Source organism: Fusarium oxysporum, chromosome 8 (assembly GCF_000149955.1).
Source record: "Fusarium oxysporum f. sp. lycopersici 4287 chromosome 8, whole genome shotgun sequence".
Taxonomy (NCBI): Eukaryota; Fungi; Ascomycota; class Sordariomycetes; order Hypocreales; family Nectriaceae; genus Fusarium; species Fusarium oxysporum.
Window position 1 is genome coordinate 3707565 of NC_030993.1, and position 11952 is coordinate 3719516.

The following is an 11952-nucleotide window of genomic DNA, read 5'->3' on the forward strand; positions in this document are numbered from 1 at the left end:
GAAACATCTCCGTGACGACCCTCTTGCAAGGGAATTGATTGAGCTGATGATGGCCTCTGATTAAAGCACTACGATTGCCGCATTAATTAATCAGATAAAGACAAGTTTCATGAATCTCTCCCAGCTGCCTGGCGCTCGTCCCCTCTGATCTTCATATCACTCTCCATCGCGATGGTTCAACCTCCTCCTCCTCCTTCGAGAAGCACCAATGCCGATCCCTCAAACGACAGCCCTAAAAGCCAAGAGCTATCTACCGGCGTCTTAAAGCTCCCCACCAGCAAATTTGACACCGCGCCAATTGGAACTGTTGTCAACAGCGACTATTTAAGCCTTATACTACTTTAGGTCCATGATTTACAACGTCCCGGGTTCCCCTTGGCGATCACATATGGGGTTCCCCTGTTGCAGATCAATCCTTCGGCAAATTCACATGAAAGGGGGTCAACATTCCCAGACTTAAAACTCTGGCAATGGCTTGCATTCCCCGGTGCAGAACGCGAATGTCCTTTTAGGGATTTCTTTGCCTTTCTTAGCATTTGATAATCTTTGTGCAGGTGAGGCTTGACAATATGGAGATCGGGCTATCAACCAACGATGTCAAGCTCATCACCATCATTCAGCAAGTATGCTCCGTTCTATCGCTGGTAGGATGTCTCTTCATCATCACAACCTTCTGTCTCTGCGATGCTTTTCACAAACCCATCAATCGGCTTGTTTTTTATGCGTCGTTTGGTAATATCATGGCGAGTATTTGCTTCATCATGGCTGATTCGTTTATCGACGCGCCTGATGGGGCTGGATGTCAGACACAGGCCTTCTTACTCCACACGTACGTTCACAGACAATTTCGCTACGACGCTTGGCTAATTTGTGCAGTTTTGTTGGGGCTGATGCGTTATGGACCCTTGCGATGGCGATTAATGTTTACCTTGCGTTCTACTATCGCTTCGATGCGCAGCGGTTGAGGAAGATGGAGTTACCGTATTTACTTCTCTGTTATGGTATCCCATTCTTGCCAGCATTTATCTTCATCTTCGTTAAGAACGGCGATGGCGTGAGAGTTTATGGTAGCGCTGTTCAGTGGTGCTGGATCACTTCATCATGGGACACTCTGCGCATCGCAACATTCTACGGGCCAATCTGGTAACTACACCTGCCCTACCTCACAGTTTATTGCAGTGTACTGACAATACAGGGTCATCATCGCCATCACCCTCGCAATCTACATCCGCTCCGGCAGCACCATCTACCGAAAACGCCAACAACTCCTCAAAGCACAGGGCTCTGGCTCAGGTGGTCTATCATACGCCAACCAAAGCACCATCAACAACATGAAGACCACCGAAGTGACCATCACCTCCGAAGCAGCGACCCAACCCGACGCGATCCAATTACAAAACATGGGCCATCAAGTTACCGTCCATGCTATTGGCGAGCATGCTGAGCCCCAGCCACCTCAACCGATTGCTCGTGTAACCAGCACCATGCCCCAACCTGTCCAGCGCCCGGCGGTGCGCCCTAGCAACGATGTATACCGTGCGGCATGGGCTTATACAAAAGTCGCGATGCTGTTTTTTGCGGTGATATTAATTACGTGGATTCCGTCCAGCGCTAATAGGATGTATTCACACATTCACCCTTCGGAAGTCAGCAAGCCTTTGCAATTCATGAGCGCGACGGTTCTTCCGCTTCAAGGATTCTGGAACGCGGTTATTTATGCCGTTACGTCATGGGCCGCATGCAAAGCGGTGCTGGAAGAGAGAGGCCTTTGGGGATCGAGAACAAGGATAAATGAACCGGCTTGGGAGGCTGATGAGGAGCGTGGAAGGAGGAGAAGTAAACTTAAGACTATGTTGAACTCAAGGACAGAAGATTCTGAGAGCCTGAGAGAGTTAGCTCATCAGAACAAGTCTGATGATGGGCGAAGCGTATGAACATGACGATCTTGTTTTTTTTTTTTTATTTCTACTTCAAGCAATGATACCATATACCTTTCAATAGCATACAGATGTTTAATACCTCCACTCATCGGAATAGTAGCGTCGCTAGTCTCTTTACGCATAAGCCCAGTAGACTGGCCTTAAGCTCAAGCGACTATACTTATGGCTCGTGCGCATAACAGAAGATAGGCAGAAGAATATAACTAGGTCTGTTACATCACAACAGCTTCAACAATTTAACTTTAAGTGAACGAAACCGAATACCGAAACTAGGACTAAGTTCACAGGGCAATTCGCTTCTAAACCTCCACTTGTATCCATCTACTTTGAGTCTCGTCTTCGTCTTGATACAGCGCAAAGATTTGGTGATGAACCGCGTACTACTTCTACAATTAAAATTACTTATTATTTATGTGCGGAAGTCAGCTCACATAACAGGTTTTTGCCGGATCTTTCCGTGTTCTGCCCTCATATAATGCTCTTACCCGTGTACAAACGATAAACGTCGGGAGATCTTGTTGCATAGTGCGCAATCCTTTTCCGTGCCCTGACATGGATGTACTATCGTTAGTATAAACATGAAAAATCCTCTCATTCTCAGCTTGACGTCAACAGCGCTATCAGGGTTACGAAAGCTGACGATAACCAGATAGATTTGCCTCATTTTCTTGCAATAATCATGGTCGCAGTGGGGAGAGCGCTATGTTTAATCAGGTTGACTTTTATTTAGGTGGAGTTGACCATAGCTCATACATAGCCTATGCAATCAGCCTCACACTATCACTTCTCATCTCACCGCTAAACGGTCCGCAACGGTAAGCATAGACAACAAGGCAACCGTTTCGACAAGAGACAACAAGTCTAAACCATTCTCATGCAAGCCACCGTTACAAAACCTGCTGGTGTTGCAGGGATCCTCGTTATGCTGATAATTAGTTGGTCTGTTGGTTGTAGGGCCAGCGACAGACATCCCGGCCTACCAATATTTTGATTGGACGTGCAAATAATCAGCCTGTCAATTATAGGAAAAAAACAAAGACGTGCGCGAGGGGCCTCCTTTTTCTTCTCCTTTTTACTCTTCATTTATTTTTTTCTATGCTGTGCCTGTCTGTCGAAAAGTCCTTTTCGCGTCAATGGTTTCTGGCGACATCGTTAATGCCTGGCGTATCGCTTGTCTTCAACTCACTTATAGCACGCGACATATCGATACTGCTAGACGCACGCTAGCTAGTTAGCCCTATAATGGCGGACCAAGCCACAACAAGCCCAGCCATTAGGAGCCCTCCAGCCCGAAATTCATCACGCGTCCCTGCCATACAGGCACTCCTCCAACAATGGACGCCTCTTCTACATCCAACAAAGTCACCTGAAGAGGAATTCCAAGAGAAGTATAAGGAAGCACAAGCACGTTTCGATGCGGCGGCGGCCTCAGCATGCGGCCAATCCGATACAGCTAGGCTGGATGATGTTCTATCCTGCATCAACCACCTGAAAGTACTAAAGGCGGAGCGTGAAGCGCACAAGGAGGATGAAGAGAGCAAATATCAGCAGTTGTACTGGGAGCAGCAGGAGGCTCTTGGTCTTGCGTATCTCAACATACTCGGTCCTGAGCTGGGTGACAAAGTGTGTAGCAAGTGGCGACAGATTGCTCAGCTGCCTTTGAACAATCCTGCCCAGCCGGATGCTATCGCTGGCCCATCTTCTCAAGTGACGACTAACTCATACGTTACCCCGAATGCGAGCCCTATCTTACAGTCGTTCCATCCACCGAATCCCAGAGCGCAGAATGAGTCTGCTCCCATCCTTCCTGCTGCCGAAAGATCAAGGGATCAAGAAACACACGCTATCAGCCGACCTCTAGACGAAAGCCAACAGTCCTCGAAGGTTCAACATAAGAGACCTGCGAATCCCCCTCAAGGGACCACCCCCCGCCCTGCCAAGCGACCCCGATCAAATGCGCCTCAACCACGAGGACCTCTCACCGGCGACCGAGCGATCGACTTCGACGACGTATACCAAGACGGCAACGCCGAGACGAAATACATAATCACCAAGCACAAGGGCTTCTGGTACATTCTCGAGTGCAAGGAGCATAACCTGCATTTCATGAGCAATAACCCTATCCACGGAGCTCGCAGACACTTGACAGCTGAAGCACATGGCTCCTTAAACGCCAAGTACGACGAGACAGTTCGTCTGCTCGGAACAAGAGTTCTGAATTGTAATGAGGACCAAGCCAAGCTGAACAATGAAGTCGTGCATAGACGTACTTACGCGCATTACGGCAGACCTCTTAGCAGTGTCTCAGCAGGGCCAGCGCATTCCAGTGAGGGGCCTCAAACGAGAAGTACTCAGTTTCTCACTGGTATCGATCCACAGCCCGGCGAAGTGTATACAACCTTTTGGAAGGAGACGAAGCGATTCTACGCTATCCTTGTGCTACCGTGGGGTAGTTTCCGCCCTTTTGGCTGGGACATGAATCTCAAGGATAACACGGGCCTTTTGAGGAAGAACATTCCTACGTGCTATAAGTACGATCATGTGACTGAGAAGGTTGAGTGGGCTGAGCTCTATAGGCCTGGTGGCAAGTATCATCATAAGCGCAAGTATCCAGTCATGTATATCGACGCACCTGTTTTTCCATGGGAGTGTGCTGTCGGATGGGTTCCGGTCAATGAGTTTCATCCCTATGATCCCAACGATGAGGGGATTCCTCATAAGGATAAGGTCGATGAGTTTATCCTCGGCATGAAGGAGCGGGATCGTTTGAGGAACGGTGATGAAGAATTGGGAACAGCTGGTAAGTTAGGCTAGAAAAGAAAGCGCACGTGAGTTATGGCTAATCTTGTATCTGATAGGACATCAAGCTACCGACCTGGCGCCGGGTCATGTCTCGGATCAGCAGCAGAGCACAGAAGTCGAGCACCCACCACTAGGATCATCCATACGTTTAGCGATCGAGATCCCAGACGACGACAGCGACACTGAAGAAGTGCCCGGTATCATGCCCCAAGATGCTGACTGTACACCGGATGAGCCACGGGTCAAGACCGAGCCGGCGAACCAAGAAGTTCCGACACAAGCTCCCGATGCTGCTATGGCACAGACAACTACCAACTCGGTCGGCTCAGAGACAGCTAATCAGTGGAAAGGCCTTGATGATACACCGACTGTTCCCAACCCCAATCCGGCCCTTGATTCCAATGGCGTCCCTCATCCTGCAGCACCGAATACCCCCACGATCGAGAATCCCAGTATCTCTTCCTCCAGTGCACCCGGCGGGCAGGTATACGATCATCTACAAGCACCGTGCTGGAGGGCGCCTCAGCCGCGAGAGCACCAGTTAGTTCCGAGCGAAGACATTTCACAGCCTAGTCCTCGCGCCCCGGAAGCCCTAATGACTCCCGGAGACCAGAATCTGCCTCCGGCTGCAACTGGACCTAGCACGTCAGCGCCATTGGCACGCATGGATGGTCACGCTGCGTTTGAGAAGTATGCTCCGCTGGACCTGTATGGCTACCTAGCCCCTAACTATACCGCAAGCACGACTGCAGATGTCGCAGGGAATGGCGGTTTGGCATGGATGACCCCAGCTCAGAACGCGACAGAGGTAGCGCGCGACCGTGAGATAGACATTCGAAAAGCAGCTGCCAGACGAAGCAATTGGCGACATCCATTCATCAGTGACGATACTGATTAAACAAAAATACACATTTAAGGCGGGGTTATGTCTTGGAAAAGTACACATTACTCTATTAATATCTTTCTCTACATAGTCATAAACTCTACAGCTTAGGCACAACAACGCCCTCCCTCAACCTCATAATAGACTGCTGCGTATTACTCGCGATTAAATTCCCATGCTTATCCCACAACTTCCCCTCCGAATATGTTCTATTCCCCCCGCCCCTACTCGTCTTCCTCTCTCTAACATGCCACTCCCCCATCTTGACCTCCGGCACAAAAATCCTCAACGCAAAGTCCAGCGTCGAACAAGCAGCAGTGTCGTCAAACCACATATTATTATGGCTCAAGGGCAAGAATGAAAGACCGCCGTCCATGAGGAATGCTAGCGCGCTCATGTTGGCGGTTGGTGTTGGGAGATCGTGGAGGGCGCGCTGCCACTCGGCGGATACTTTTTCCGTGATGGGGAGGTGGTCTTGGGTTGTTTTGGTGTTTCGTGCTGCGCCGGAGAGGTTCTGGGAGGATACGCCGGCGGTGCAGTAGCGCGTCTCAAAGAAATCTGCATTCGCTGCAAAAGACTTGGTGAATTCCTTGCCTTGCTTCTCAGTAGCACTGCCTTTCTCCAACAACCCCTTCACCAACTCCTCCAAATTCGGACAATCCTCCGCCCTCGGCCACTTGGAGCACGTTGCCTCAGAGTAATCCCAGCTCGAAGGCTCAATTACATGAAAATCCGCGAGGACTTCCATACAAACACGGAATTTCCCGTTAGGTTGCTGCTGCTTAACCTGAACCCTTCGTGTAGCGAAAGATCGCGTATCTCGAATGTTGGTTACACTGCAGTGGAGTTTCTTATCGGTTGATGCTGGGCCATGGAAGTGGCCTAGCACAGAGTACAGCGACATTGAGGGCGGTGCTGTGTGACATGCTGCGTTGACGGCGATGCTGGCTGTGCAGCCGCCGTACGCTATGGGCATGGCGTTGCCCATTCTGATGGGGTTGAGGCGGGAGACATATTCTCCGGGGGAGACTTGGTCTACTGCCACTTGCTCCGCTAATGTTGGGGCCATCTTGTTGGTTGGATTTGAGAGGTGCAAGGAGAGTGTTGAATGGAATTGGGTATTTTAATAGGAGATACTCATGGCTTCAATAACAACGTTTAAGCTCGGTATTAAGTGGGTCTACCTCGGCTCGGTTACTTCAAGAGTGGATCTGAGATCTGGTGCTTATCTCGATAAGATGCGCTGTATCGTGATGCGACAGCGTAGCTGCGTAACATTGCAGAATTAGCTGCATTGTTATTGTATCATGATGCTCTTTATACCGCTGTTCTGGACAGTCAAAGAAAAGGGTTGCATTCCCCTGATATAAAGAGACACCGTAGACATCTCGTGGGATTGATTGTGGTTCAGCGGATTATTATATATCCGCGGCCGAAGTATTGCAGCTTGCCCTTTATCTTAAACTTCTTCTCGGCAAGAATTAGCAAGATGTAGTTATGATATAATAAATAGAGAAAGTAAGAGAAATGATTAGCTCTATTCGATGACCTGCTATAGACTTTTCTTTGTATCTGATGAAATGGCTGTTTTAACCTCGGTCTATAGAGTCATAAGCTGATTGGCCAGGCAAGGATTATTGGCTTACTACATAACAGAGCCCAGACTTTAATAAAGCTCGTCGCCGGCGACGAGTTTTACAGCAACGGGTAATAGTTGTTCCGACGGCTAGGAGAGAGTCTTTGACGAGCTTGTTATTTATAAAAGGTTAAGCATTTTAATAAGAGTATTTATAGTTAAATTATATTATTTCTTATTCTTTAGATAGTAATTATCGTCTTAGAATCTCACTCTTACTATTTAGACTTTTTAAAATGGGATGTGCTCTCCGTGTTTTTGTGTCAAGTCGGGAACCTACCGTCTGACAATCATAAAAGCGTCACTTCATATAAATATTTCGCTGCTTCATCTTAGGACAATGCAAACATTTTTAATTTAATTCTTTGTCTATTTTGACAGCATGCCGATTCCTGTTTCTTTTCGGGGTTTAATTTATTAATCTCATCGAAATGTGTAGGGTAACGCGTCTCCCGCATTGACCACTCATAAACTCTAAGACCGATCGCGACTCAAAGGACGGCAGATCTATCTCTCCGATCATGGCGGATAATTAGCCCGATTATTCTCTGCATAGTGCACACAGTCAGACTAAGAAATAACGTATGATGGACCCGTCATGCCAAAACGGATTCATCCAATAATGTTCAACGTGGCTTACATCTTATCAATCCAGAAGCTTGGCATTTCAACCAAGTGGGACTAAGTAACAAGCATAACAATCCAGCAATTCGATGGCTCAATCAAACCTGCATATTCAGCTCGCACTCGTTCTTCGCTGTCGCGTCACGTTAACCGCGGATAGCGAGAGCCAGAGCGACGCAGAATAAGACACCCGTTACGTCGTGATGCATCATACCCTCGTGACAAGATGAAACCCAAAGACCGAAATCATCACAGAATAACTTCTCAGTTGTGTCAGATTCACCCATCCATTACATGGCATCCACCCCATCAGAGCCGCAAACCGCAAAACTCGCGTTCCGAGAAGCTCTTCCGAATCAGGGCTCCTCTTCATAAGCGAGATGTCAGTCCTGCTCGGGCACCCGCGGGTTCCTTGCACAGTGGGTAACGAATCCACTTCCTCACCAATGATAATCGCCGTGTCCGTCGGGCCGGGTCGATTTGATAGAAATGGCATTTCATGGGGTGATTGTCCCGCGGGGGACCCGGGGGGAAAGAGGGTAATATTCGTAAAAAGATTTGATCTTCTCCCGACTCCGTCTGTCCGTTATGTTCTGGAAAGACCGAATGTGATTCAATCGCCCTAATTCATCTGCGGCTCTGAAGGCTTGATGCACATACATAAGCATAACTGAACCGCATGCTATGACTTTAGCTTAAATAGACCTCCTTGTCTCAATTGAGTCGATCTTCACTCGAACAATTTCATCAAAAATGACAACACCACTCTCGAGGACAATGTCCTCTCACAGCAAACACGACGACGACCACTCCGACTCAACAGCCGATACACCAACAGAAGAACCTCAAGAAAACATCACCCAGCACATCAGCAACTTAGCCCGTCAACTCTCCCGCGTCTCAACAACAGCCGGCAACGAACTACACGCCTTCTCACCCCAACCCGGCACTAAGCTAGACCCCAACTCACCAACCTTTGATCCAAGAGCTTGGGTAAAAGCCTTCGTGAGGCTAGTCGAGTCCGACGCTGGAGCAGCGCCGCCGCGCAGTCTGGGCGTTGCGTTCAAGAACTTGAATGTTTACGGCTGGGGCACTGGTGCTGAGCATCAGAAGACTATTGTTGATTATCCTATTGATGTTGTCAAGTATCTTGTTGGTCTGGTTGGCGGCGGGAAGAAGAGACGGGTTGATATCTTGAGGAATTTTGAGGGCATTGTTGATGAGGGAGAGTTGTTACTTGTTCTTGGACCGCCGGGTTCAGGATGTTCGACGCTTTTAAAGACTATTGCTGGTGAGACAGCTGGTCTTGAAGTTGGTCCTGATTCCTACATGAACTTTCGAGGTATGTCGTTCCCATCTTCTCAAAGACACTCTAACAAGTTCAGGTATCGACGAGAAGAGTATTCGCCGCTCATTCCGCGGCGACGTTCTCTACAACGCCGAGATCGACTGCCATCTCGCCCATCTCACCGTCGGCGAGACCCTCTCCTTCGCCTCGTCCGCCCACTCACCACGTCACGTCCCCGGCGGGGTAACTCGTTCTCAAGCCGACACCATGATGCGCGATGTCATGATGGCCATCTTCGGCATCAGCCACACAGTTGATACTCGTGTCGGCAGTGACTTTGTGCGCGGTGTAAGCGGTGGTGAGAGGAAGCGAGTCAGTATCGCTGAGGCTGCGCTCACGGGAGCAAAGCTGCAGTGCTGGGATAATACCACGCGCGGGTTGGACAGTGGGAACGCGATTAACTTTTGTAGGACTTTGAGGTTGCAGGCTGATCTTGTTGGTGTTGCTGCTGCGGTGGCGATTTACCAGGCGCCGCAGTCTGCGTACGATGTAAGTGCCCTGACATGACGCTCATAGACATGGACACTAACGAGGGCAGTTGTTTGATCGTGTGACGGTCTTGTATGAGGGTCATCAGATATTCTTTGGCCGCATCAACGAAGCGAAGCAGTATTTTGAGAATCTCGGCTTCGAGTGTAAGTCCTCCACGAACCTCTGTATCTCAAGTCAAGCTGACAATTCAGGCCCCGATCGCCAAACGACGCCCGACTTCCTCACCTCAATGACCAGCCCCCAAGAGCGCCGCGTAAGGTCAGGCTTCGAATCCTCCGCCCCCCGAACCCCCCAAGAATTCGCCGAGCGCTGGCAATCCAGCCCCCAACGCAAAGCCCTCCTGCAAGAAATCGCCGCGTACGAAGCAAACCACCCGCCCGCGCAGCGTCTCGAAGAGTATAAATCCTCCCGCCGGGCCGAACAGTTCAAGAACCAGCGATCCAAGTCTCCATATACAATCTCGTACCTTGCGCAGGTGAAGCTTACTCTTTGGAGAGGTTGGAGGCGATTGCTGGCTGATCCGGGATTTACTATCGCGTCGTTGATATTTAACCTTATCATGGCGCTTGTTTTGGGGACGATGTTTTTTAACTTGAAGGATGATAGTTCGAGTTTTTACTACCGTGGTGGATTGATCTTTTTTGCATTGTTGTTTAATGCTTTTGCGAGTCAGCTTGAGGTATGTCCGGTTTTCCATCATGAGGAGATTTACTAACAGCTTAGGTCCTTACTGTTTATGCTGAACGCCCTGTTGTCGAGAAGCATAACCGCTATGCGTTCTACCATCAATCCGCGCAAGCTATCGCAAGTTATATCATCGACCTCCCCTACAAAACCATCAACATGATCATCTTCAACTTGCTTATCTACTTCATGGCCCATCTCCGCCGCGACGCAGGCCACTTCTTCTTCTTCTGTCTGACCTCCTACCTCACTACGCTTGTAATGTCATGTATCTACCGCACCCTCGCATGCGTTACCCGCACGACCCATCAAGCCATGATCCCCGTATCGATTATTAGTCTTGGACTTATGATTTACACGGGCTTCACCATGCCGACGGATTACATGCTTGGATGGTCGAGATGGATGAACTACATCAATCCTTTGGCTTATGCCTTTGAGGCGTTGATGGCGAGTGAGTTCCATAATCGAAAGTTTGCCTGTGCGGGTATGGTTCCCCAGGGCCCGGGCTACGACGACCTTCCCGCCAATTCTCGCATTTGCTCTGTTGTTGGTGCTGAGCCTGGGTCGTCTATGGTCGATGGCGATAGGTATATCAACATGTCCTTCAAGTACTACAACTCTAACAAATGGCGGTATGCAACACCTTTTCTCTCATATGACGTATATTGACTTGTCACAGCAACATTGGCATCCTTCTTGGCTTCCTCTTCGGGTTTCTCATCTTGTATATCATCGCAGCTGAACACGCGAAGCCTCCCAGGAACAAGGGAGAAGTTCTCGTCTTCCGTAAGGGCCGCATGCCTTCGAACTTTGAGAAGGATCACGGCGATGTCGAGACTCAGGCTACTGATCGACCTGTCGTTGCTGAGAAGGTGAATAACAACCCTTCAAGTGGACTCACTGCTGGAGCCTCTGTGTTTCATTGGGAAGACCTCTGCTACGATATCCAGATCAAGGGTAAGGACCGTCGACTACTGGATCATGTTGACGGATGGGTCAAGCCTGGCAAATCAACAGCTTTAATGGTATGTTCTCTTCCACTACCTTCTTATCTAGGCCTCAACTGACTCTTCAGGGCGTGTCTGGCGCTGGCAAAACAACCCTTCTCGACGTCCTCGCAACCCGCGTAACAATGGGCGTCGTATCCGGAAACACCCACATCGACGGCCTCGCAACCGACTCCTCCTTCCAACACCGCGTCGGCTACGTCCAACAACAAGATCTCCACCTCACAACAATGACCGTCCGCGAAGCCCTCGAGTTCAGCGCCCTCCTCCGCCAATCCGCCGAGATCCCCCGCTCTGAGAAGCTCGCTTACGTAGAGCACGTCATTGACATGCTGGACATGCAGGAGTTTTCAGATGCTGTTATCGGAACGCCTGGTGAGGGTTTGAACGTCGAGCAGAGGAAACGATTGACCATTGGTGTTGAGTTGGCTGCTAGACCACAGTTGTTGGTATTTTTGGATGAACCGACTAGTGGGCTGGATTCGCAGACTAGTTGGGCGATTTGTGATCTTATTGAGAAGCTTACGGCTAGG

At 49.4% G+C, this 11952-nt stretch overlaps 4 protein-coding genes across 4 annotated transcripts; 3 read left to right on the plus strand and 1 right to left on the minus strand.

The window, feature by feature from the left end:
- The first annotated feature begins 445 nt into the window (after nucleotides 1-445).
- On the plus strand, nucleotides 446-2027 carry FOXG_15757 (uncharacterized protein). Its single transcript, XM_018395874.1, has 3 exons — nucleotides 446-829; nucleotides 877-1143; nucleotides 1196-2027. The coding sequence occupies exons 1-3, from the start codon at nucleotides 570-572 to the stop codon at nucleotides 1932-1934; spliced, it is 1266 nt and encodes a 421-aa protein (XP_018256169.1). The 5' UTR covers nucleotides 446-569; the 3' UTR covers nucleotides 1935-2027.
- Nucleotides 2028-2997: 970 nt separating this feature from the next.
- FOXG_15758 (uncharacterized protein) lies at nucleotides 2998-5801 on the plus strand. Its single transcript, XM_018395875.1, has 2 exons — nucleotides 2998-4740; nucleotides 4799-5801. Exons 1-2 carry the CDS (start codon nucleotides 3183-3185, stop codon nucleotides 5638-5640), a joined length of 2400 nt encoding a protein of 799 aa, XP_018256170.1. The 5' UTR covers nucleotides 2998-3182; the 3' UTR covers nucleotides 5641-5801.
- FOXG_15759 (uncharacterized protein) lies at nucleotides 5667-6758 on the minus strand. The gene has a single exon (XM_018395876.1). It carries the CDS (start codon nucleotides 6692-6694, stop codon nucleotides 5726-5728), a length of 969 nt encoding a protein of 322 aa, XP_018256171.1. The 5' UTR covers nucleotides 6695-6758; the 3' UTR covers nucleotides 5667-5725.
- Nucleotides 6759-8487: 1729 nt separating this feature from the next.
- FOXG_15760 (ATPase) lies at nucleotides 8488-11912 on the plus strand (the record flags this gene model as incomplete). Its single annotated transcript, XM_018395877.1, has 8 exons — nucleotides 8488-9227; nucleotides 9271-9722; nucleotides 9772-9868; nucleotides 9917-10404; nucleotides 10449-11044; nucleotides 11092-11437; nucleotides 11488-11868; nucleotides 11892-11912. Exons 1-8 carry the CDS (start codon nucleotides 8639-8641, stop codon nucleotides 11910-11912), a joined length of 2970 nt encoding a protein of 989 aa, XP_018256172.1. The 5' UTR covers nucleotides 8488-8638.
- Between the last annotated feature and the right edge of the window lie 40 nt (nucleotides 11913-11952).

What these genes read in the sequence shown, in the direction of transcription:
- FOXG_15758 (XM_018395875.1), top strand. Translation starts at nt 3,183, where the DNA reads ATGGCGGACCAAGCCACAACAAGCCCAGCCATTAGGAGCCCTCCAGCC. An exon ending in TGAAGAATTGGGAACAGCTG is followed by an intron (nt 4,741 to 4,798) that starts GTAAGTTAGGCT and finishes TGTATCTGATAG; the next exon opens with GACATCAAGCTACCGACCTG.
- FOXG_15759 (XM_018395876.1), bottom strand. Translation starts at nt 6,694, where the DNA reads ATGGCCCCAACATTAGCGGAGCAAGTGGCAGTAGACCAAGTCTCCCCC.
- FOXG_15757 (XM_018395874.1), top strand. Translation starts at nt 570, where the DNA reads ATGGAGATCGGGCTATCAACCAACGATGTCAAGCTCATCACCATCATT. An exon ending in CAGGCCTTCTTACTCCACAC is followed by an intron (nt 830 to 876) that starts GTACGTTCACAG and finishes TAATTTGTGCAG; the next exon opens with TTTTGTTGGGGCTGATGCGT. An exon ending in ACATTCTACGGGCCAATCTG is followed by an intron (nt 1,144 to 1,195) that starts GTAACTACACCT and finishes CTGACAATACAG; the next exon opens with GGTCATCATCGCCATCACCC.